Genomic DNA, 24,356 nt, shown 5'->3' with positions numbered 1-24,356 from the left:
ACGAAATAGCCTCTTAACCATGAGTCAGTAACATGCAGCTGTGGTGAGTATCCAGTAGAATGGATAGAAGAGGGAGCTACAGAAGTGAAAGTAAGCGAGAGAGTTAAAGCAAGGGAGTCAGGGAGGGAGAGACAGCGATGGAGAGAGGGAAAGTGAGAGAAAGAGACATTGCACATGCCCTGGTTGTGATTCATTCCTTAACTTGTGGCGAGTACCAGTGAACAGGCAATGGAAACTTCAGCAAATGTAAATACGCTTTGGTTAAAAATATATTGGCTTAATGCGCACCACATGTGGCTCTCTGGCAGGGCCTGCTCTATTTTGACGGGAGGAGAGACTGAGGAAACGCAACGAAGGCAGAGGAAGAGAGAGACATTTGAAAGAGATATTAAGAGGGGAAATTAAGAAGCAGTAAACACAGCCTGGTGACGGCAGCTTACCCTGGGCCTTCTCCACGAACACAACCTTGGAGTCAGGGAGGAAGTTGAGGCCACTCAGGAGCATCATTTTGCCTCCGGTGGCAGGGTAACTATCCACACTCTGCTTCTCCACCAAGGGAAGCTCCTGAGCTGAGCGTTGGGCTGTTGGAAGGAAAACACACACGCACATTTTAATTCAGTGTGTGAGCTGACATAAACTCACTGCCTGATCTCAGTCCACTCCAAGAAGCACAGGCCCAGCACAAAGCCAGTGAAACAGCAGTTCTTGGTTAGGGATACAGGCTTATCAACTTTATTATGGTGATGTCATGACCCCTAGCTAAGAGGTTTTCAGCCAACAGCTGCTCTTTAAATGACAACAAAAAAGGTGTACGACTGATCAAAACAATATTTTCATGATCTGATTCTTAGTCATTATTTTCCATCAAGAAGCCTAGAGCCAACCACCTGTCTCTGCTTTCTATAACTGCAGCTAGCTAGTCACCTTTAGCCTCTGGGATATGGTGATCAGCTTAACAGCCAGAGTCACGTATATTAATTATCACATAGTATAACCTATGCATTTCATCTAGAGTTGTTCGGATACCAGTATCGGTATGCTTCAGATAAGAGCCTTAAATGCTGGAGTTCGGGTACAGAAATCAGTATTGGGAAGGAAAGAAAAAGATCCCGTTGCATAATTTTAGAATAGGAACTCACTAAAGTATTAAATAAATCTTAGGTTCACTGAATAAACCTCTGTAAATAATGAACCAACTCAGATTAACATCCTCTTTAGACCATAAACTACAATGCCAGCTCCTTCTCACCATCTAACTTTAATTAGCTTCCTTGGGTGAAAATAACATCACACCTACATACACAAATGAATGACAAAGAAACAGAGGTTTCTTTCAAAGCACTCATTCAACTGTGCCAAAACTGGAGCTGGCAAATGACCTTTGTGGACCTTGTGCTAATGGGGTAGTCTTACCACAATAACTTGTGCATTCAGTCATAAAATGTGAAGTGATATAGATAACACATGTTTCTGGCATCATGTACAATGCATCTATTGCCTTGGCAAATTGCTTTGATCATATAACGCTTATTGGCTGCAGAGGCACTGAATTTGCTCCGACAGGTAAAAAAATAGTAGTTCAGTTTATTAGATTACAACAATAGATGTCACTTTTCTTGCTTAAGTGAAAAGCCAAGAGAAAAGGCATGCCAATTTGTGATTTGTTCTTTCTGTGTGTGACTTACAGCATTCAATGGGGTTTGATGAAGCCTGTAGGGACACTGTCCTGCCATTGGGCTGGTTGATGTGCACTCGAAACACCAATCTCACCCGTGTGTTTTTACGTCCGATGTCCGTTTCTCCTTTGCGAAGCTCAATGTCTGAATTTCGCAGCTTCAGGATCCCTGCACAATCAATTCTAGGACAGAGGCGGGGAAGAGCAACATTTAATACAATATTTCAAAGATAATATTAAACTGTATCTTCAAGATAATGGAAAAGTGAAGTTTTTTTGGTTTTAAAGCAGACATGTATGCTATTACAAAGAAGTCTCAGAAAAAGCATCAATCACTGCTTTCTGTGCTACTCCACAGTGTATACTCACACAGGATACTCCCTACAGAATAGTTTCTAGAGAAGGTACTGGATAAAGGCTGAAATGGGAGCAGATTTGATTCCTTGACACTGGCTTTTTAAACTGAGACATTGAGCAGCAAGAATAGCAGTAAGGTCCCCTCTGGTGTTACAGATCATGCACTGGAAGTCCACTGAAGCATGACCGTGTCATTATTAATCCAGCATGTCATCAAAGACAGAGTTGGACATTAATGAGTACAGTTTTATAGGGTCATGGTGGTCCAAGATTTAGCAATTCTCAGGAGGAATCCTCTGGACTGAGCATACCATGGTTTACCACCATCAAACAAGTTCCCATCAGCTGCAGTCAGTATAAACAAAGTCACTTTATTGCGATCTGAGTGCACCAAGTCTCTCCAGTCCCTTCACACCATTTAAGCCTTACACTTGAGGGTTAAAACCTCTGTTAGTCATTGCCACGTGTAGCATTAGACTCTTTTCTAAACTGTCTGGCTTTATTTATTTAATTTCACAATTTGGGAGGTAAAGGGGTGAATTTTCTTTCCCTTTTCTTAGTGGAAAAAAAGGCATTAATTTTCAGACGTGGCCTTTCATGAATTTAAATAAAACTAGTGTGGCTGGTAAAAAAAAGTGAGGGAATAGGAATGGGATATGGTTTGGCATTTAAATTATTTTACATGGTAGCTTTTTTGGCCTTATTCCTGGAATGGGGTAATAGTCAGGTTTTATACCATTTCTCTCCTTGACTTTGGTTTTGGACAATTTAAATAAATAAGAAAAAGAATATGCAATGCTCAACGCCGGTTACCCACTCCTTATCAGCCTTGCATGATGTAAGTGTTGGGTGTTGCAAGTAGTTTTAAAATAAACACAGGATGAATCTCCAGCAAGGAAATGTTTAGACTCGTCTTCTATGCCAGTAATAAGACATGCTCAATATGTGAGCTACAAAACTCTTTCATAACTAAGGGGATAGTCAAAAACAAATTCTAGGCAATACCTTACTCCTTGGGTTACAGGTTTGTATGACCATATAGTATAATATGAATATACACTACAGTGTTCTACATTTTAAGTTTTCTATTTGCATCCTAGAATAGGAAAGAAAGACCGAGTGAAACTGTCTGAAAGTTTGATTTCAGTTCTCCACTGTCTGCATCCCACACAACGAGCAAATGATTGCTGGCACAAGAGCAGAGAGATGGATGCTGCGTTATCAAGACGGCTGTTAAACAGCTCAGTGGAAAGAGACAGTTAAAGGCTTTTATTTGACCTTTCAGATAGTCGAGGGAGAAAGAGAGAACTTTCACTCCTCTTCCTTTAGCTTGTGTGCTGACGACAAAGGGGAACAGAAACTTCCTCTTGAATATTTTTTCAATATCATATTTATCCTAAGGGACACATTAAGTCAATTGGTTGAGAGGCGCCCCTAAATATGATACAATATTATGGATATTGCGGTATTGTTGGAAATGATATTGTAAGGCAGAACAAATGTTAAAATCATTCATGCTCAACCAAAGAAAGCCACTGTCCAGTAAGGAAACTATTATGTCCTATAGCCTACATAGGCTATAGCCTATTCAGAATCTCCTGCATTTAAACATACATGAAAATAAAATAGAGATGCATTAAATCATCACTAATTATTTTTACAAAAAGTATTTTCAATTTTTAAATGTTGAAGGATCAACTTCAGGTGCAGAAAGAGGTAACGGTCTTATGTAACCTATGTTTGGATACAGCCGTTTTATCCATAAGCCAGAGTTCTGGGCCCCAGTCCAAAATAATTCACTGCAGCCTAGTCTGAATGGAGCCCCAGGACAGGAGCTACTGCCTGGACACACTGCAGAGCACAGTCCCTTGGATTACTGGAAGTCTCGAGGAAGGTAGCGAGAAGCCAAGGCTGATTTACCTCAGCCTAGAAAACTGGTGCTAATGTTTTTAAAAGTAAAACCAAGGTTATATGTACTTTATGTGATTCAAACCACACTTACAAAGTAAAATATGTCTGTTAAGTTTTTGGTGGAGCTCACAGAACACCTGAACTCAGAATGAGCCATGTTAATTTGCAGAGAAACCTTGCTTGTTAGCTAGCTCATCTTGTAGTAAACGCTTGCATTAGCTAGTAGCAAATATAAGCAGGGGAATGGCAAATTATGTATGAGCAAAACATTCAAGTGCTTTAAAGTTGACTAACAATGCTGCAGAGCTAACATATCTTTTTCCTGTAGAGTAGCTTACAATAAACTACACTTTTTATACACTCACATGTGTTGGTCATGGTGTTACAGACTGCCACTGTTGTCTACCAGTTGTTAATTTAGATTGTTTTACACTGGCTCCCTGTCACACTGCCATGACTGGAACATGTAAATTGAATGGCACCATCGTTACTGTTATTAGCAACACCTGTGTTGTTCCTACTATGAAAAGTAAAAATGTCTACTACGAAGAAGGCCTAGATTTTTGGTTTTACACAGCATATGCATTAAAGACTTAAATTATACTCCAAGAGTAAATGTGCATTTTGTTATGCCTACATACATTTGAATGGTCAATTCTTGACATTGTATTGCTATTGCTAAATAACTACCACAATTGCAGCTAGGGCTTTACTGTTTTTTATTGCACATTGCAGGATACAGGGCAGTAAGTATTTGTGATCTGGATCATATTTTGTATTCCATATATTCCAATATTTCAGCACACACTGTTAGTTCAGTGGTGGTGTTCTAATACATTAAAACTGCTGGCAAATATTGGCCAAGCTTAATTTTATGGAACTATATAATATTGGAGCACTATGGGACTTGATGGCTCTAGTCTGGTTGTTACTTTTTAAGATAGCCTATCACTCATCTTATTATTGTTTATTGGTCAACTCTTGGTCTTATTTATTATTTGATTAAATACATTTTTTTTATTTTGGTTATAAGTCACGTCTTATTAATTTGTACTGGTTGGTTGCTGCCTTCTGTGACTGATCATGCATTGTGCAGCACATTGTGCCTCCACTTGGAATGAAATGTGCAAAAAAAATTGTTTTTGCTTGCTTCCTTGCTATAATTAGTACAAAATATTTCTTTATTAGACTTCCATAAAGTTTCCTGGTCGGACATTTTTTTTACAACTCCAAGCCTATAGCCTTTGGAGTCCCTGCACTCATTGGGACAGATTTTTGTCACCCATGAACTCAGTGAGTCAACATAGAATAGGCCTACTTATTTCACTTCCTTACAAATAATGCATCTCTTGGAGTGAAAGCACAGATCTCAGTTTTAAAGGCCTATGTAGAAGTGTGTGCTGTAAAGTACCTATCATCAGGCAATCTGCATGTAGAGTTTAAGGAATGAGGAAGGTGCTGAGAGTTACAGAAGAGTGTGTGTTTTTGTGGGTGTATTTTAAAGTAGAGGTTTCCAGTGAAAAATGTGGAAAGGAAAAAGATTGATAGGTGATTTGTGAAAGGTCTAAGAACACTCACATGGCTCTCATGTTGTTTTCAGGCAGCAGAGGGATCTCCAGAACTTTGGTGTTGGATTGCATGACTTCATGGCTGGCGGTGGAGACGGTTTTGCCAGTGATGCGGTGAACCTGGTAGAAGGCATGTGGTCGCAGGAGGCGGTCGTCTGCGGTCCCTATGAACAGCTGCAGGGTGAGCGGCTCGCTTTCCATGTAGCCATAAAGCTGGCGGGAGAACAAAGAGATCCAGGTGAGAGGCAACATCAGGTTTTAAGACCCCCATCTCAGGCATTTAGGAAATAGAGATTGAATGCACATCAGCTACTGATAGTTAAAGGGGGCTTTAATGATAGCTCTGAGAGGGGGGTTTGAAAACAAGCCCCTTTGTTTTGTTTGTTTTTTGGTTGGTTTGGAGACCCTTTTTTAGGGGTCTTTGTTGTTCTCTAGTGAGGTAGTTCTACATTCCTTTAGGGGAGGGTGAAAACGTTTTTGATAAGCCAGTTTCCCATCACTTCTCACTGCTGCAATTGTTTTTAAAGTGTCAACAGAGAGACAAGCAGTCAAAAGTGACTCAGTATAAAATTAATTTAAACAAAATAATAAATCAGAGCAATCATCTGAGGACTGCCTCAAGGTGAGAAGCTTACACACAGTCTATATTTTAGTTGTAGTGGTTTGGCGTATTTATTGTATTCAAATGCATTCTTTATATTGTGTTATATTGCATTTACTCCTGTGTAATGCCTGTCAGTCAGTCAGTCAGTCAGTCAGTGGGCAAGAATACCACAATTCGACCAAACTGTTACCTCTTCACATACTGTTGATAATGTTAATTAATAGTTGTAGTGATTGAAGTTAATATTCTGGCATGTCTTACACATTGAACCTTTAAAATCATTAGTGAAAATAAAATGGAATCAAAATCATGGCATGCACTTTTGTTCAACAAAATAACATGGACACAATGTACAATTATGTTTTTCCCCTGTCTTTCTTTGACAAACAACAACAAACATTTAGAGTGGAATACATGTTAATACACATTTATACAGATACAGTAGTTGCAAATTCAGCAAACTTTACACCTAAATATAATAACACTAATACACGTTGAGCTTGGCATGCAGACAGGATCCAGCCCCTTTACCTTTGGGCCGTTATGAACATACATTATGATTTCCATTAAAGCTCAGAGACTGTGTCCCACTGTGATGAAAGAGACTCCTGTATCAGAACCACCACTTCAAACAACTACCACTTCCTCTTGAAGGCCTCCATTAGCAGCTACTGCTCAAGTAATAAAAAGATCAAATCTTTTAAAAAAGAGAAGAAAACTCCATAGCCATGCATAGTTTGAAAAGTATTGTTGACTTTTGGGGTCAATGACACTTCAAATATATACTGAGGTAACTGCCCATTACATTCAGCATCCGTGGATAATCTTATGTCAGTGTCTAAAGTAACATTATTTGATGATTTAACCAAGTGTGTAATGGCTCAAAAATATGAACGCACAGGCAAGGTAGCACAATCCAAATTGTGGTCGAAGGAGAACTGATACTTTGTGAGTGTTTTCTGACCAGCACAATTTGCCAACGAAATGTGGATTTCTGGTGGAACTCAGTCTTACACTGCAGACCTCCCAGGATATTCCTGCTCTTTGCAGTGCCAAGTGGTCATATGGTCAGATGGGCGGATGTTGGTCTGGACTTAGAAATCTCTTCAAATCTTAAAAAAAGTCAGAAAACTGCAGAATCCATCTGGTTCAAACCGAGTGAAAACCGAGAGGGCTAACTTCTCATTGGGGGAAACGCCGTGGATCCACCCAGGTGGCTACTTGACCGCAAGTGACATTTACTGTGAGGGATCACTTACTGTAGGCCAGGGCTCACAAAGCCATGGCCATCTGAAAAATCCCGCAAATTGGTCAATTACCCCAGCGCATCGCTTCAAACCAATTTTCTTTGAGCTCCATCCGAGTGAAAACAGTGGAACCGTCGAATGGAATAAAAGACCCCTGTTGTTTATCTAACAGATTGAGTCATATAACAAAATGCAGACCACATGGAACCTATGACATAATCTGATTAATGGGTTTATAATCACCTTCATGAGGGCGGTCAGATATGTGGGTGTGAGGAAGAGGTAGGTCGGTAGAGGACTCGAGAGCTACGTCATTAGTAGTCTGTGGAAATTAGTGCTGCGGAGTCATGGACACCTAATGTCTTTGCTTTGAGAACAAATTTGTCTGGATACGGAGTTAAAAGTTGTCTGGCCTGATAATAAACTTGAAGATTAAATGCCTTTGGTCTTTACTTGATGACAGATCTTCTGCATTTGGGACAAGGAAGTGGATGTGTTCTTTTTCTTCCTAGGACAATTTTCAGTCCTAATTATGTTGAATAAAAATAGGATATTACTAGTCACTGGAGTGGAGCATATGTCTCAATAATCTCAGCAGAAGTAATTATATGGCTTTGCTTTGTCTCAGATATCAAGGAAGTGCAAAGAGAGTGGCAAAGCTAAGGCTGTCGTTCATCTCCGGTTCCAACCGTCCTATTTTCTCTTCAGCTCCGCATAGTGTCTCTAGCAGCTGTCTTGACCTGTGAGCTCGTCACACATGCTAGTCATCAGTGAGTTAGGCCGAGGTCAGAAGCTTCTTGAAGTCTTGGCATCCCAAGGGACCACTTCATCTATGCGGTGATCTCACCAGCAGACCGTGCTCTGCTTGTTATATTTTACTTATGGTGTCACCAGCGGTAATTATCCATAGCCACACATGCTACCAGTTACTTGTGTATTGACTCGTGAGAGCGCAATGGTGGAGCATGAGGTATAAATCTGAAACGCCAGAGCGTTAAATTGCATGACGTTCCCATATGATTTAATAAAATGCAGGCAGCCACGCTACAAAGCCGTGTCGCCTGTCACTTTTGCCTCACGAGACTTCTTTGGATTTCTCGGTGACCTCCAACCATTACCTCAGCTGCCACGTGGCTGTAAGGAGGCCCACAAGAGAGGCAGAAGGGAGGAGGGGTCTTTATCCCTTCACTCGTCTTGCGGTAGCGCACAATGACGGTGGCGTCCGCATTCAAAGCAGTAGTGACCTCATGGAGGAGAGGAAGTGATTAATGAGGTCAGATAGTCCTCTTGGTAACGCTGGTCTTCCCAGCAGCAAAGGAAGGCGGTCTAGTCCCCCCTGGGCGACCTCCCCCGATTCCTTTACCATATGTTCTCCTCTGACCCTCTCCCAAAAACGCCCCTTTGCTCCTGCTAAACTCCTGCGATGCTCACTCAAATGCACACCACAAGCAGAGTGCAAAAATGACTTCTTTATTTTATTCTCAAAGGGGGAATAAGACGAGAAAAAAGTGTTTTAAACTTAAAGCGTGGAGGACAGAGGCTTCACACACACACACACACACTTGTGATCTCAGCTTTGTATTTAAGTCTAAAGAAGCCTGTGAGGTTGGACCAGAGCACAGCTAATTTTGAACAGATGAGCTTTTCTAGCTGCAACTGCAGCCTATCTGGCACATGTACGGTATATTTATTTTAAGATAATCTAAACTGAATTTAAATAGAGGCTTGATTTGCAGCTGTTTTCAGGGTGCCAACTTCTGCCACTGTGTCAGCTAGATCCATTTACACCTCCCACCGCAAGCCGCTGCTGTACGGACCAATTCTGATAGCCGAAAAACATGGCAGTTGATGCATTAATTGTGTAATTGTTTGCAGCTGTATTGTCTGGGTCAGCTGCAATGAAAAAGTGAGAGGAGGATGCATCCCAATCCTCTTTCCACCATTCATCTCCAAGGGCCTTTGGACCATTGAAGATCTATCATCTGTATCGAAATTTTCCGCCCCCTGGGATACGGCACCTTAATTTTCTTTGCTTCACACACTGAAAATCAGTTAGGATAAATGTCAGAGGGTATTTTTTCAACTGATTAATATGAACATTTTATCCCTAAATTTCTTTAGTGATAGTGACGTTCTCAATGCTGCCTGCAGCTGACCTCAATAGTTCAAACAAAGGATTTGAACATGTAATGTTTGATAATGACTTGCTGGTAAATTAAATGTGTCTAGCCTGGCTAGAAATTGAGTGTGAATACATTCTACAGGCCTGCAGTGGGCTGCCTTCTATCCTTCCGCAGTGATTTCATCACTGCCTGGAGAAATGTCATGACTCGTAGAGGTCCACGTGGCGCCGAGAATTGGGGAGAAGAAAAGCAGAAGACGACTAGAAGCAGCAGAGTAGTGGGGGTGACTTAAGAAGGGGAGGAGAAATACAACAGCAGATCAGGGCTTTTTCCCACTATCACGCTCCCCTCTCTCTCTGTCAAGTACTGACAGTCACACAGCCAGCCATTTCTGTATCCAATTAAATGTACACTCATCCAAGTTGTCTCTCCTTCCAGACTTTACTCCATCACCCTCCTGCCCTTCTAATGTCTCCAGTGCCTCATATTGAATACATAAAGCAACATATGCAATCCTTTAATCCGCTGCATTTCCATAGCTCAGAAATCTGCTCCTTTTTTATAAGCAAAAAACAGCTCAACGTTTTTGTTGAACTGAGCACTTTAGTGTTATGTCATTGAGGGCATAGTTTCAAGCACTATCCCATGTCTAGACCAGTGAGGATCCAAATTCCATATAAAAAAGTGGCTATGTTACCAACACAGCCTGCCATAGGATCATGCCATCCAAATCTACCAAGGATTTGAGTAACATGATGCACGGATGACTGCTGTGCCCCCCAATAGCACGACTACCCACTAGTGTCTTACCTCATAAATCTGTGGGCTGTCTGGTTATCACCTCATACCAGTGAAAACGATGCACATTTCGCTCAAATTTTTTCCAATTGCTATTAACTGATAATTAGTGGTAGCCCAATACCAGTGCAAGGGAAGCCCTGCATATGGAGTGACCACAATTTAAGAGTGGCATAAATATCCCTTTGAGCAATGAATAACAGCCCTGACTACGCTCTAACAGCACTACAGGGTACACCAAGCCTTTTGAATATCAAACAAGAGGCAGCGGTAGATTTAATGAGCAATTAGCAGCTACAGTAAAGGATGCTGTAGATCAGGGCTTTTTCTTTAAGACATTACGCAGCCAGCAAGCACCGGATCCCAAGGTGAAACCGCACATGCCAAGGTCTTTCATGTCGTCGTGGCGGAAACATACTGCAAATTTGATGTGCATTACATACAGTTGCAGAGGAAGGGAGATGGGTATTAAGTCACGCACACGTTAATAGGGATGATGGCCACATCCTGCTGAAATTACACCATGTCTGTTGCTGCTTTAGGCTTAATGAGAGACTGAGTGTGTGTATGCGTGAGGGGGGAAAGCCCTATAGGCCAGTCATTATCCTATACGAACTAGCCATATGCAGGACTGTGCTGCGTACCGCGCGGTAGGTTTAATACTCCACAGGTGTTGCAGTCTGCTGCTACTAAAGGTCTGTCGGATGTCTGTGTGTTTCCTGACTGAGGTTGAACCTGAAAGCCTTTGCAACATCTCCAACTGAACCCACATTCTAGATCAGAGTCGGGTCATGTTCTCGGTCACTATATTCTCAATGAAAATAATTCAGCACAATTCCCCATTTCCTCCCCATCCTTCTCCTCTGGAAAACCCATTAATCAATGTCATGGTGATATTCTGAGTGAAGGTACACCACGTTGTTATTTTCTTCCTGAGCATGGCTTCGAAAATCCTACTGTTGACGTTTGCCATAGCTGTGGTGACAGAGGAGAGAGTCTAGAACAGTGTGAGAGGAGCCGATGGAGTACCCTAGACCCCCTTAATGGGCTGTGGTCTGCTGCAGTAAATAAAGTGGACAAGCAGCCGCGGGGGTCACAAAGTGGACCTATAGGTAGAGAGGAGTTTAAAAGGCTGTGGATGCGGAGGAGGGGAGGCGAAGGACAGAGTGCAAGTCCAGAAGAAAATTACTTGGAAGCGCGGAGAGTCGGTGCAAGCAGCAGAGGGGTAATGAGTCGACCTAACCCTATAATCAAGAGGTTTTCATCGGTGTGGCTGGAGTGCAGACACTCCATTCTCCCCACCCACCCACCCACAATGGGTGGGTACAGCACTGCATGTGGTGTGGTTGATCTGCTGCAGTTTAGGATGATGTCAGACCTTACAGATGCTAAACTTTCCTGTGGGTTTGTCAAGAACACATCTCTTCTCGTTACTGAATAACAAGATAACAACAGTAATTGAGCAGTTGAGCGTCTTGGTTTGATTATCTGTCAGTTGCTGTCTCTCCGGGGAACTGTAAAAGCAGTGTGTCCCGTCGTGTTTGTCATCTTTCTGTTTTTTCATCCGTTGTTGCTTTCCAACACACATGTCACCATCACTCATAGCGCACGTGTCTGATCATCCATGAGCTAAAAAACAATAGAGCTGTGGATGACTGGGCCACAACCGAGGGAGGCCTTCTAGTGTGGGTTTGGGAGATGGTTTTAAGTATGAACAGCTCACAAGAAGTGACATCCTTGGACCCAGGGAGTGAGGGAGGGAGGCTCCAGTTCATTGAAAGGGGAGGTGGCGTCTGATAGGTGCTGGGATCTCCTATCCATCACACATACAGACATCCCCACCCCACCACCAATACCACCACTATGCTCAGCCAACCTCGGTGCCACCCAGGCCTTAATCAGCAGGATACAGAGCATCTCCGGGGGCAGCCAAGCCAAGCCCCAGCTGCCTGGTGACTCCCTCTGCCCCTTACCTCTTTTTCTCTCTACTTGCTCCAGTCTTAGCACAAACACACACACACACACACAAACACACACACACACGCACACACACACACAAACACATACACTTCCTTAGCTGCATCCTTACACACATGTCCCTATGTCATTATTGACTCATTCTCCTTGACTGCATCTCACCCATCCAACGCCTGCCACTCATTACCGCAGGGCACTGGGGACTACAGTATGCTCTATCATCCAAGACAACACCATTTCACCCAACACCAAACAAAGACCAAATCCCCCTGAAAATGATCCACACATTAACAAGAGGAGCTGTATAGAACATGAAAGTGTCTAGCTCATTTGGACCGGACATTAAAAATAAATTTATCCTGCCAGCTCCCTAGTACACATTATGTGTAATGCCCAATTGTAATAATGTGTAAATAGAGCGACTCATTGGCCGGAGAATTCATGGCGAGTGAGTAGGCATGTTGATGACGTTTTATGGTGGCTGGTGTGAAGCGGGAAAATAACAAACATCCCAGGGGGAAAAAGAATGCTTCATCTATATGAGACGACGAGATTGGGAAACTTCTGTCGGTACGGGCTAACGCTGAAATCATCAGACAAATTCAGGGAACGAGAAGATATGCAGTTTATGACCAAATTAAGAACCAGCTACGTAATCATGCCGTAATCCGCATCATGTGGTGCCCCATGCACGCTCTACCAATGCTCCACCCCTCGCCGAAACCAAATGGAGTGTTTCCAGTAAGTGAGAACACTTCTGAAACAGACAATCGTTTGTGGAATGGAAATGCCAGACAGATTTATTCGATATTTGTAGGAGCTCATATGAGAAAACGGCAGAAAGCGAGGGAGTCAGATTTATGATTTGTAATTCAAAACTTTGCAAAAAGCCCCCCTGAAGAAACAGCACATGCTCTCCTTCTACATTTCACCCTCTAGCATGTACACATGATTGCATAATCCTTATAAATTTATCTTTTTACCAACTGCAATGCTTCCAGTGGTTTCCACTGTTAGGAAACCCTCAAGATATTCCAATTGACTGCACATGCAATATCAGACGCATAAATCACTTCTCACCACAAAGTAAAAGTAAAGTGTGAGCTATGCAAGTAGGGGGGAGGTGTGGCGGTAAAGCAGCTGTCATCATATTTTCTCCATGACTACTACTTACTTGTAATTGCTCGACATACACAGTAAGACTTAAAAACATCCTCGCAATAAATTGGTGCCTTCGTAGTATGAAATAAACAACCCAAGTCATAGATGTAATTCAGGAAAACACTGTGTATGCAAAGAAACGCTTACTCATAACTTTTTAAAGTGAGTCAGAAAGTGATGTGGACTAAATAAAAACCAGCCTCACCTGCCACAGCTGTGCATGGCAGGCCGAGTCTGGTCAGCCTCATGGGGAGGTGCGAGGGTAAAATGTTGATTCACCCGCATGTGGATATACAAAGGTTTGGAATGATGGGGAATAATTACCTGTATTTACAGAGGAAACCTGAAGTTCAACAGGCTTGTTTATAGCACCACGTTGGCCAACAGCTGTCAAGTGCGCTTGACATTGAGCAACGTCTAATGCTACGTGTGACGAGGATGGACCACCAACCTGAAACTGTAGGCTACTGGTCCAAATATGTTTTCTCAAGGTGCCGTATTTGCTTTGGCCGTATGATGCATAGAACATCTGCTAATTGAAATCTTCAAATCTAGTCTGTAAAAAAATCATCATCAATGAATGCCCCAGTATATTATTAGGCTAATGCAGTGCACGCTCAACCTTAAGGACACACACCAGTAGATCCCCACCTTGAGTAAACCTAACCAAGATGTCAACGCAGTGTGATGACAATGTAGCAGAGAATGGAGCTCTGTTCTGTGCTGCGGTGAGGCTGACGTGTGCTCTTTAAGTGTTCGCCAAGCACAATAGTGAGAGGCGATGGTCCTGCTCTATACTAATTGAATAAGCATGCACTGCTGCTAGTCAGGACGACCTTTTGCAGCGGTAGATAGACTCCCGGATTCAGGGAACAGTAATAACACAGCAATGCACATAGATAAACACATACATAGTGGTGTGTGTGTATACAAAAGTTACAAAAATGGCTTCAGGGCTTTTGATATATGCTTAAGAGGCTTGACAAGTTTGCAATTATAATGTAATGACACATTGGATATTCTGTAAGTTTAATATAATTGACTAACTGTAACCTTTCTCTGAGACTACATGCTGTCATAAAGTCAGCAACAACCAAACTTCAGCTTGTTTTTGAACAGAAAAAAGTACAACTAATCAGTCAGCATGCACCATTACCACTGTGCTGTAATGAAAGCATATTACTAAACACACAAAGCTAACCTTGTCTCTGATAAACACAAGTGTGCACAGTGAATTTAAAAAAACATTTGCTGGCTAACACAGTGTTTGTGACATACCTGTACTACAGGGTGGCTCCCACACAGCGCCTTCACTGCCCCTCGGCTCCCTTCAGTCTCGTAGTGGGCCCTGTGGTGGGACTTTGGCTGCACCTCGATCTGTAGGTTGTACGGGCCGGAGCAGGACGGAAGCTGCCAGTCAAGAGATGGAAGAGATGGGCTGCAATAACATGACACATTAGTGAATTAACTTTTGTAAGAAACATTGGCACTTTCTGAGCTGGACAATTGGTGTCTGCTCATTCCTGAAAAAAGGAAGTGCTATGATTTGCATTTCCAGGTTACTAAGAAAAAAGAAATTGGAGAAGGTCTTTATGTTATTTCTCTATTAAAAAAAAACTATATTCTTAAAACTGTAGTCACAATTGATTTGCCAAAGAAACAGTGAAGGTGGCATTTTTTCCAAGGTTCCATCACTGGCATCAAAAAGTTCAAAACTTGCTTTAAATTAGCTTCAAATTGGGACACTTTAATGTAATCCAACTAACTTGCTGCTTCTCCATTTCATCATCGTCCGTAATCTAATCAATTTAAGTCATTCGTTGACGTGCGTAATTCCTCGGGCCTGGGTAATAATTAGTGACCTTTTTTATGAAAAATAAATGAGAGACAAATGTGCCCTGGTTAGAGAGCATGTGTGTTTTGCATTATGGTTTGACAGGTGGAAACAGGCACAGGGAGTTAAGAGAGTGACAGTGGGAGGGCAGACATTTCTAGGGCACAAAAACAAATCTCACTCAAACTGGCAATCAGCCTGTCCTTTTACAATTATTATTATTCATTTAAAATTGACAACTGTATGATTCTCAAGCACAGTCAGACTAGTATTAAAGACAATGGAGTAATACCATGGAATAAGGTCAGCAGCCCACCCTGCCTTGCAGCATATCTCTTTCTACAGCTGGCCTCGCTTAACATCATTGTTCTCGAGATTGAGAGTCAGAGCTTCCCATGTGAACACCGTGGAGATATCTAAACCAAAACAAACATGTGCAAGACAATATTTCGCTATGCCGGATGCCTGGTAAACGCAAACCCCTGACCCGCAGGGTGGCTCAACTGAAAACAATCTCTGGCATCTTTGTGGAACTTGTGGGCTGTTTGTTGACCCAAAACGAACTGATTTCCCCCCACGGGGCTTTATCTGCCCAGTCAGTGCATGACATCAGGTTAGCTACACAGAAAGAGATGGGCTGATGGCGCGACAGACCTCAGCAGCGAGCCGGCTGATTAAACCACAGACTGCTTCCCCTTCAGTCAAGCCTGTCACCATTACTTCCTGTTGCTGACTATCTTAATCAAAACACTTGATTTCCGAAAGGAGAGTGTGTTATTGGCTTGGGAAAATTGACACAAATGAAAATGAAAGAGCTTGTTTTCCTCAAAATTCCAAATCAATGACATAGTTGAGTGTATTTGTGTATTTGTGTAATAGTGTCTATATGTATTTTTATGTTTGTGTGAGGGTTGCTATAGCAACAGTGCCAGACACACACTGGGCAACTCCACCCTGTGAAATATGATTTCTGAAATAGTTTTGATCTTCAAAGAGAACTCCTTTGGAACTGAAAAGCATGCAACTTTTGGATTTCTGCCTTTTGATATGGCCTTTGAAGATTAAAAACTGAAACTGAAATTGTGTCCTTGCAATAAATTATCAATAGTAAATGAAAACGAAAAAGACAACAACAGTAAAAAGGTGGTGGTATTATTGGACAATTGTTTAGTCACTGTCCGAAAAATACTAAACTATTCCTTAGGAAGAATATTAGAAAGCATAAATCCGTCTAAATAAGTAAACACCTTACACCTGCTTCATTGTCTTCTCAAGGACATTTAAAGGCAAAACTACTGGGTTGGTTTTACACTGTTTAACTTTTTACAGTACTACTGAATTGCTGGAGCAGCTCCACCTACCTGAGGTAAGGCTTGGGTTTAGACCAGGAGTATGGATGCTGGGGCACATCCAGGAACCCTCCACAGTAGTTCTCCTTCTTGAGGGCCAGACAGGAGGGGTAGTCCTCATGGCAGAGCTCTCTATCAAGACCCAACAATTCACCACCAGGCTCCACCTTCAGACTCATGGAGTGATCCAGCATGGTCTTTCGTGTCTTGACTGGGATTCCCTCCCCCATATCTACCACACCATCTGTGGTTAAAGCGTTGATGGCGGCCACGATGGCAGAGTTGGTGTACTGGTTGGTGTTGGCGAGCCAGTTCTCATCTGTGACACTGACCTTGGGGGAGCCATGTGGGGATGGGATGGGTGACTGGTTTGCTGAGCAGGAGGTCTGAAGGTAGGTGGTGCCATTGAAGCTGTACTTTCTCTTCCCCATGGCGCCGCCGCCGCCGCCGTTGACTCCACCTCCTCCACTGCAGGAAGGGGAGTTGGGCCTGGAGCAGCGAGGTTGTGCCGGCCAGCCTTCCTCTGCCACGGCTCCTATCTGAGGGGAGGTGGAGGGTGAATGGTGAGGGGAGGCTACAGGACCGCTGGCATGTGGGCAAGACATCAGTGAAGATGAGCCCTTGGGAGAAACGCAGGGAGACTGCCAGGGGGAGTTTTGTGGGGAGTTTTCGTAGTTGTAGAAGCCGGACTCGTAAGAGGACGCCTCTGAGTTACAGCTACGTGAGGAAATGCTACTCGCTGGGCTTAGGCAGCTGGGATCGCGGTAGCCATCTGCGTTGGGCAGCGTCAGCGTCACAATGGAGTTAACGCCTCGTTTGATGATGTGGTCCTCACTGTTGCTCTCTTCTACCTCATCCTCGGGATACTGGCTGTAGGCAGTGATCTCAATACGAGGACTTTCCAAAGCCGGGGCCCCATTGGGTCTCAGGCCAGTGGGGCAGGTAATAGCCTGATGCTACATGATTATCATTTTGGAGGCTGTAGCCTGTCTGATGGCAAGAGGAAACTGAGATGACTGGGCTGGTCTGTAGGGTGTGGTACTGGGTAGCCAAACAGGGGTTGCCCATGCCCAGTGGAAGGGATAAGCTGACATTTGGCGTGTAGCTGTATGCATCTGAAAAAAAAAATGAATTGTAAGTAAATAAAAGTATAAAATATGACAACATGCCACTGAAAATGTGAGTACATTTTAGAACAATACCCCTACAAAAGTTTTACCAATTCATCCAGCAGCGAATGACTGCTTCCCTTCTTTATAAACATCTGGAGAAGCTTAGCAATCATCCAAAGCAGTTACTGTATATGTTTGCTGTGTAGTCGCAAGTTGCACAGCCACTCTGTTTGTTTGATCAGTTCATCCAAGGCTCTATTTGGCACTCCCTGCAGTCATATGTACTCTACACAAATTCCTCCAGCAGCGCTGATGGATGCTTTATTTGATTGATTGCATCACTCACTGAGTGAATTAGGCCCTCCCCTATGGAAAACTGACAGCACTCTCGCATCACTCTGAGCTTGTGATTAAGTCAAAGAGAGTTTGCTGCAGCATTACACACAGATGCGCCGTGGTCCACAAACAAACAAAGGGCACGCACAACAAGCAAGCGCACAAGGAAATCACTGGCAAGCGCAATGACATACAAACTCAGCCATTGCACAGTCAAGTCAGTGGAGCCTAGCAGGTATGGCACTTCAGACAGCCTTGCAGCAGCTGGCTGCTGTGTCAACAGTTGTAAACCTCATGTCTGCCTTTTTAGTGATAATGTCAAAGAGGGTAAAAGTGGTCAAAGAATGAATAACATTCAGTCTGAAACCCGATTAAGGGCATTCCCCTTGGTGCAGAGCTATATTTGTTAACCACAATGCTGTGTGCATCACATGAAATGATGAATCTATCACACACCACATAATGTGTCAGTCTAAAATGTGTTTATGATAGTCTATTTTAAGTGGTGATTATACGATGTGCGTTAGACAAGTTCTATAACTGCAAGTTTAGTAAAGCCCAGGACTCCCTTTGCCACTTTTGACACATTTTAGTATTCACAAAACAAGGACTTCAGAATGAAAAACTTAAACTCTGATAAGACTAGTCATATTTTGTTTTGGTAGCAGAATGCTAAATGCAGACCCTTTTACGGCCTTTTCAAGTCAGAAAGACACTGACTTCTGAAGTTTGTTCGATCCCAGTAGACAAGAGTGCCCTCGTGCTGTGTAATATCCGGGACATATAATAAAGAAAACATACCCTCCAGTGTACCCACCTCTCTCAGGTTCATTATGGACACCTTGGCTGTACTCAAACACAAAGCTGAAATCAAACTCTTGCTCTTCATGCTGGAAACTCATCTCCGCCCCAGTGATTATACGCTAAATTTCATAAAAACAAGCGTATGCCTTCAGCTCAGTCTCCTCTGATGCTTTTCTCCTTTGGTTCACCCTCTTATAGTGGTGAACAGATGATGATCTCCTGCCCACTCTACCCGGTGTGACACACCTCATTACTTCAGGCCTGACTTACTTTGCTCAAAGTTGCAGCTGTTATTCTTATTTCCTTTCGAATGTGTGCGCAATCAGTGTGCTTTACGCCACAACATACTTGACTTCTTCTACCACCCACTCAAATTCACATTGGGACTTTCACTCTCGTGTACTACTGCATCTTGAAACGTTGGCTTTTTTTCATGTCACACGTCACGTCTGCTGCTGAACTAACAAAATCATACCGGATCAAAATTTGTGGGGTGAAACGAATGAAAAAAAAAAAAGAAAATGACTCACTTTTACACTCCAGTCAAAGCCTCTACAATAGTTTGCAGCGCATTTCAAATGCGGTGTAAGCAGAGTTAATTTTAAAACACTGACAATCACACAGATTATAGCGTGCTCTTTCTGTCCTCCACAATTTTTCTCAATTATGCTATCATGATCAAAACACTCTCTCCCCACAAATCAAACCAGCGTGACTAAAGAATGGATGGGCTTATCCATAGGGATTGTGGTCTAAGACTGGGCTCAGACTGACGGGACCTCAGGGAGAGATAGGTGGTCGCCCACAGAAGTCATCTGCAGCCTCTGGAACTAAGAACCCAGGGGCCACTTATCACACATGGCTGACTATGTGCTATGGCAAAACACCAGTAAAGTGTGTGTGTGTGTATGTGTGTGCTTGCATCTGCATGTCTATGAGTTTATGAATATAAGTGATCATAAAGCAGTCCTTGGCATATTGCTGAAGCTGTGTGTGGTTAAGCACGTCTTATTGTCAATCAAGCTACCCGGGATCCCTGAACGCACAGATCACAGCTCTCTCTCTCTCTCTCTCTCTCTTTCTTTTTCACACCCACACGCACACACACACACGCACACACACGCACACACGTCTGTTACCAATTATAAGGCTTAGGACTGAGGGACTGAAATGAATAATAATACAGTCCGCACCCGTTCGTCTGAAACCTCAAAGGCTAAATGAAATTACCAAAATCCACAAAAAAGCAGTTATATCAGCACTGGAAGACTGTGAATTACGTCAAAAAAGACTAATAATGACTTCTGATGGGCCAAATCTAATTTTGCCACCATAAATGCAGAATCAAAGAGATTTTAAAAAATAAAACCATGTCTTTCCATTTAATGGTAATCCAAGGCTGAATCATCCTGCTAGCTAAAGTATCTCCAAACAAGAAACAGAATCTAAAGCAACCCCAGATGTTGCTGTTCTAAGGTTGACCTCTGACCTCGCGATGCATTGGGAGAATAGACCCTGATTATTTTATATTATAGAAAACAGTATTGAACATCATTTCAAGAGCAGTGCAAGTGACAGCAGCAGTGTATCCCCCACCAGCATTCTTTGCACATGATGAGAAGCACCTGCAATGACAGCTGGAGACACCTAATGGTGTGGATGGGTGCATGCCACTCAGTGTACTTGAGTGAGTGCTTATGTGATCCTCCTGCATGCAGAGCAAAGATCAAGCACAATCTAGTTATTTAGAGAAACAACTGTCACACCAGAGGATCATTCAAAGATTTTAACAGTTTTAACTTGTAATAACAAGTAATAAAGTGACCAAAATACAATATACAATATATATATATATTGTCAGTAAGTTTGTACCAAGATATTTGCAGGTAGATTTATTTTAATATTTCCATTCTTTAAATGTATTTGAAAAATAAACAGATGAATTACCAGTTCACCAACAGTGATAGACCTTTTTCACTGTTGTATCAACTGGGTTTACAAAATGCTTGACTCGGTCCCTATCAATTTGCATTATAGCCAATTCAAAGGAGCTACTATGACATCAAGTTCATATTGTAGCACTGGTTGAAACATGAACTGGAACTAAAAGCAATATATTGTACCTTCTTCTGCAGACTTCATATCGGCGGCGAGAGAGGTGAGAAAGTGCAGTCCCCGGTCCTTACCGGCTGCTGCTCCAAAGCTGAACTTGGAATTGACGCTCAGGCAGAAGGTATCCTGCATTCAACAAGCGATGCGCAACTTTCTCCGGCTGTGAGACTGTAATGTTAATGTTGAAGGCGCTAGATCACTTCACACACCGTCAAATAAAAGCATAGTTCGCAGCGAAGTTGAAGCAAAAGCGAGTGTACAACTTGGAACCACAACGCAGTGGTCCGTGCGCACCAAATGAAAGGGGAGAAATCTGAGATCTGGAGACTGGCGCAGGTAGGGCTGCTAAGGGGAGCACGGGTGAGGTGAGTTTGGCTTTCTTCAGCCCAATGAAGGTTTTTCAAGAGTCTCCCCAGGTCGATGACGCAGCGCGGTTTGTCAGAGGGGCCGGCTCCGGTGCTTTATAGCTGGAAAACACCCTCCGTCCTCCAGTCAGTGCGCCGCCCATCCAGGGATGACGCGACCGGCGACCTACTGGATCGCCTTGTGATGTCTTCTACCCTGGGATCCCATCGGTGGAGGTGTGTTTGTGTGTGTAAGAGAGAGAGAGAGAGAGAGAGAGAGAGAGAGAGAGAGAGAGAGAGAGAGAGAGAGAGAGAGAGAGAGAGAGAGAGAGAGAGAGAGATACCCTTCCCCTTATTCTACAGTCGTAATCATGTATTTCTTTTTTTATCACAAATCCAGTCGCATAATTCGTTTGTAAACATAATACTGCCAATACAACCTACAAGTCAGTCTTAGATTAAGATTACATTTTAATTCTAAAATAGTTTATAGAAGTTAAAAAATATGCAAAATGACCCAACGTTTAACGATTGATTTAATAATTAATTAATTCCTACGTTGAGTTAATTCAAATAATTGAATCATTTCTGAAAACGTTCTATAATGAAAATATTAATATTATTTTCTTCTATTCTTCATCTATGTGTCTTGATTTGTTCAATTGCTTTTGATTTCATTTAATAGTTTGAATTAAAGAACCAAATAAATTGAATTAAATGTTTTTATATTATACACCAATAGGTCTATACCAAAGCTCATTCCTTCTTCTGATTCTAACTAAACCAGCTCAGCAAAGGTCCATTTAGTTGCCATTCTGGAGCTTTTGATTGGGCAAGATGCCCAGTTGTATATGGAATTTTAGATTTTAAATTGTCAATTTATCTTCCACGATGGCTTGAATGTTGACACTGACACTAGATGCTGGTCCCTCTGGATTAATAATAAAGCTGATGTAAACCTGCAATAAAAAACTTACCATAGTCCAGTGGCAGCTACTGTATATTATTAGGATACATGCAGTGAAAATCATTTCCCCCTGTTTTTCTGTAGCTGACCTTGACCAGTGGCTTCCCTGCAGAGGAAGGGGAGAGGGGAGGGGGGGGGGGGGGGGTCTCCCACACGAACAACAACGTATCACATTGCAGTACTTTCACTGATATGACTATAATGTCCTTCCTCGTTAATGTTGGCAATCGTGTTATTATATCATCATTAACCATATTCAAACAGTCAGCGTATCCCCATGATTAAAATCAAAACACAAATCCTATCAAATTTCATCTCCAAATGCGTTTTCCTCGTGTTTGAGGGAAATACGGTTTCACAGATTTGCCCAAAATAACTATCCTGAACCACTGACAGCACAAACACACACCGTGTTTCTCATCTCTGCTTTCCACTGCTTTGCATCAAGTCAGTCCCCTGTGAATATGCAGGCACAATGCCTTAAGCTTTGCCTATGTGAAGGGAACATACTGGGGCTCACTTTGCAGCTTATTTCCTTAATTGCACTCCTATTACTCATTATATCATTTATCAAAGTAAAAGTTCCCATTATATGACTTTGTTGTTTGTATATTTTGCGGCCATAAACTGATACAGAAAGGTGAAAAAACACATGGAGATGTTGTTAGATATGGCTGAATAAAAAAGAAAACATGCATACATTGCACATGTATACATTTAAATATACATTGCTAAACATTAAAATGCTACTTATCCTTGGCTGGCATCTGTGGAGATTTCCTAATATCGGCACTAAAACAATTGTCAGAATAATGGACAGTGTGAGCTCACGTTGATGAATTAAGTTTTAATTTGTAATGATAGTGTGTCATTATGATACTTGATGGGGCTTTTAAAATTAACAGATGAGTGGTACTGTTGAATGCATTGGCAAGTGCAAAGCACTGAAAATAGAGTCTCCATTATGTGGGCTACAAATAGTATAGAAATGATAATGACAAGTAAAAAAACTCTATATAACAAGTAGAGCAGGAGTATTACTGAGTGCTGGTAGCTGCCATGAGTGCAATTAACAATGCCTTAGACAAGCTACAATGTAATTCCTTTTGAATGGGGGCCAGATTTAAAGAGAAAAATGACTCCCGTGAGTCTGAAATGTAGCTGGCAAGCTCGAGGATGATCACACATAATCAGAAGCAGACTGCCTTTTTGGGGGCAGGCGGGCTGTGCGGCAAGCGTGTGCAGACTGCACGGGGGGAAAGTAATAGTACGCTGTGTTTTCTTTGCCTACAGTGGCTCTCTGGCGTCAGCTGCGGCTTGGCCGTCGTGCACGTGTGAGCTCAAAGATGAAAAAGCAGCATCACATACTTCAGCCGATGAATTATGATACAAACCAGCGGTAGGAAAAAAAAAAAGGAGCCGCTCAACTGATTGGCACTGTCAGTGGGGTGGGCTTACCCGAGTTGTTGAACAACTTTAAAACCCTGTGGTGTGTGGCAAGGTTCAATGGCAGTCTTAAGGCTTATCTTGATGGATTCTGTGCTACTGAGTAAAGTACCATTAGCTGCAGTGTCTGTCAACAAGAGTCAAAGCACATTCAGACCATCTCTACAGCGACAGACATTATAGCCATCAGGTCATTAGGCAGGCAATACTTCATTAAAAATATGTGTGTAATCTAAACACCTGATGGTTTAATGCTTATCATAATGTACAGTGTAACTTTACCTTTTCCTCAGGATCAGCCTGGCTGCGTCTTTCTTACCAGTGTGATTCGGGCTCAGGTTCAAATCCCTGCTACAGTTTAACTACACAAGGTAAGATTTGTATTTGAAAAAAACATCCATACTGAGACTGTGTTGACTTGCCAAAATACACCCTACAGTGTTGGACGATTTCCTCACTTGCAGGAAGGGCCAAATCCTAACTTAACAGGAGGTTCAAATCCAAAGTGTGTCCTAACCAGCGGTGAGTAAGAAAGCTGTTTTGCCTTTCTCTTTCCTTGTTGCAAAGTAACATAAGCATGCTGTGTATGATTTGCTGAAGCTGCTTTAAGCGATTGCATTACGTAAGCCAT

General features: G+C 42.4%; 1 protein-coding gene across 1 annotated transcript in view; it reads right to left on the bottom strand.

Moving 5' to 3' along the window:
* LOC115021892 (nuclear factor of activated T-cells, cytoplasmic 1-like) overlaps positions 1-21,477 on the bottom strand; it is a 64,724-nt gene extending 43,247 nt beyond the window's left edge. The window contains 7 exon segments of the mRNA XM_029452634.1: positions 441-581; positions 1,686-1,858; positions 5,522-5,724; positions 14,700-14,859; positions 16,617-17,536; positions 17,538-17,719; positions 20,980-21,477. Coding sequence (XP_029308494.1) covers positions 441-581; positions 1,686-1,858; positions 5,522-5,724; positions 14,700-14,859; positions 16,617-17,536; positions 17,538-17,719; positions 20,980-21,100 — 1,900 coding nt within the window. The 5' untranslated portion in view covers positions 21,101-21,477.
* Between the last annotated feature and the right edge of the window lie 2,879 nt (positions 21,478-24,356).

The sequence above is a fragment of the Cottoperca gobio genome, chromosome 16 (assembly GCF_900634415.1).
Source record: "Cottoperca gobio chromosome 16, fCotGob3.1, whole genome shotgun sequence".
NCBI lineage: Eukaryota > Metazoa > Chordata > Actinopteri > Perciformes > Bovichtidae > Cottoperca > Cottoperca gobio.
Note: the sequence above shows the minus strand (reverse complement) of the source record. Positions and strands in the feature narration are given on the sequence as shown.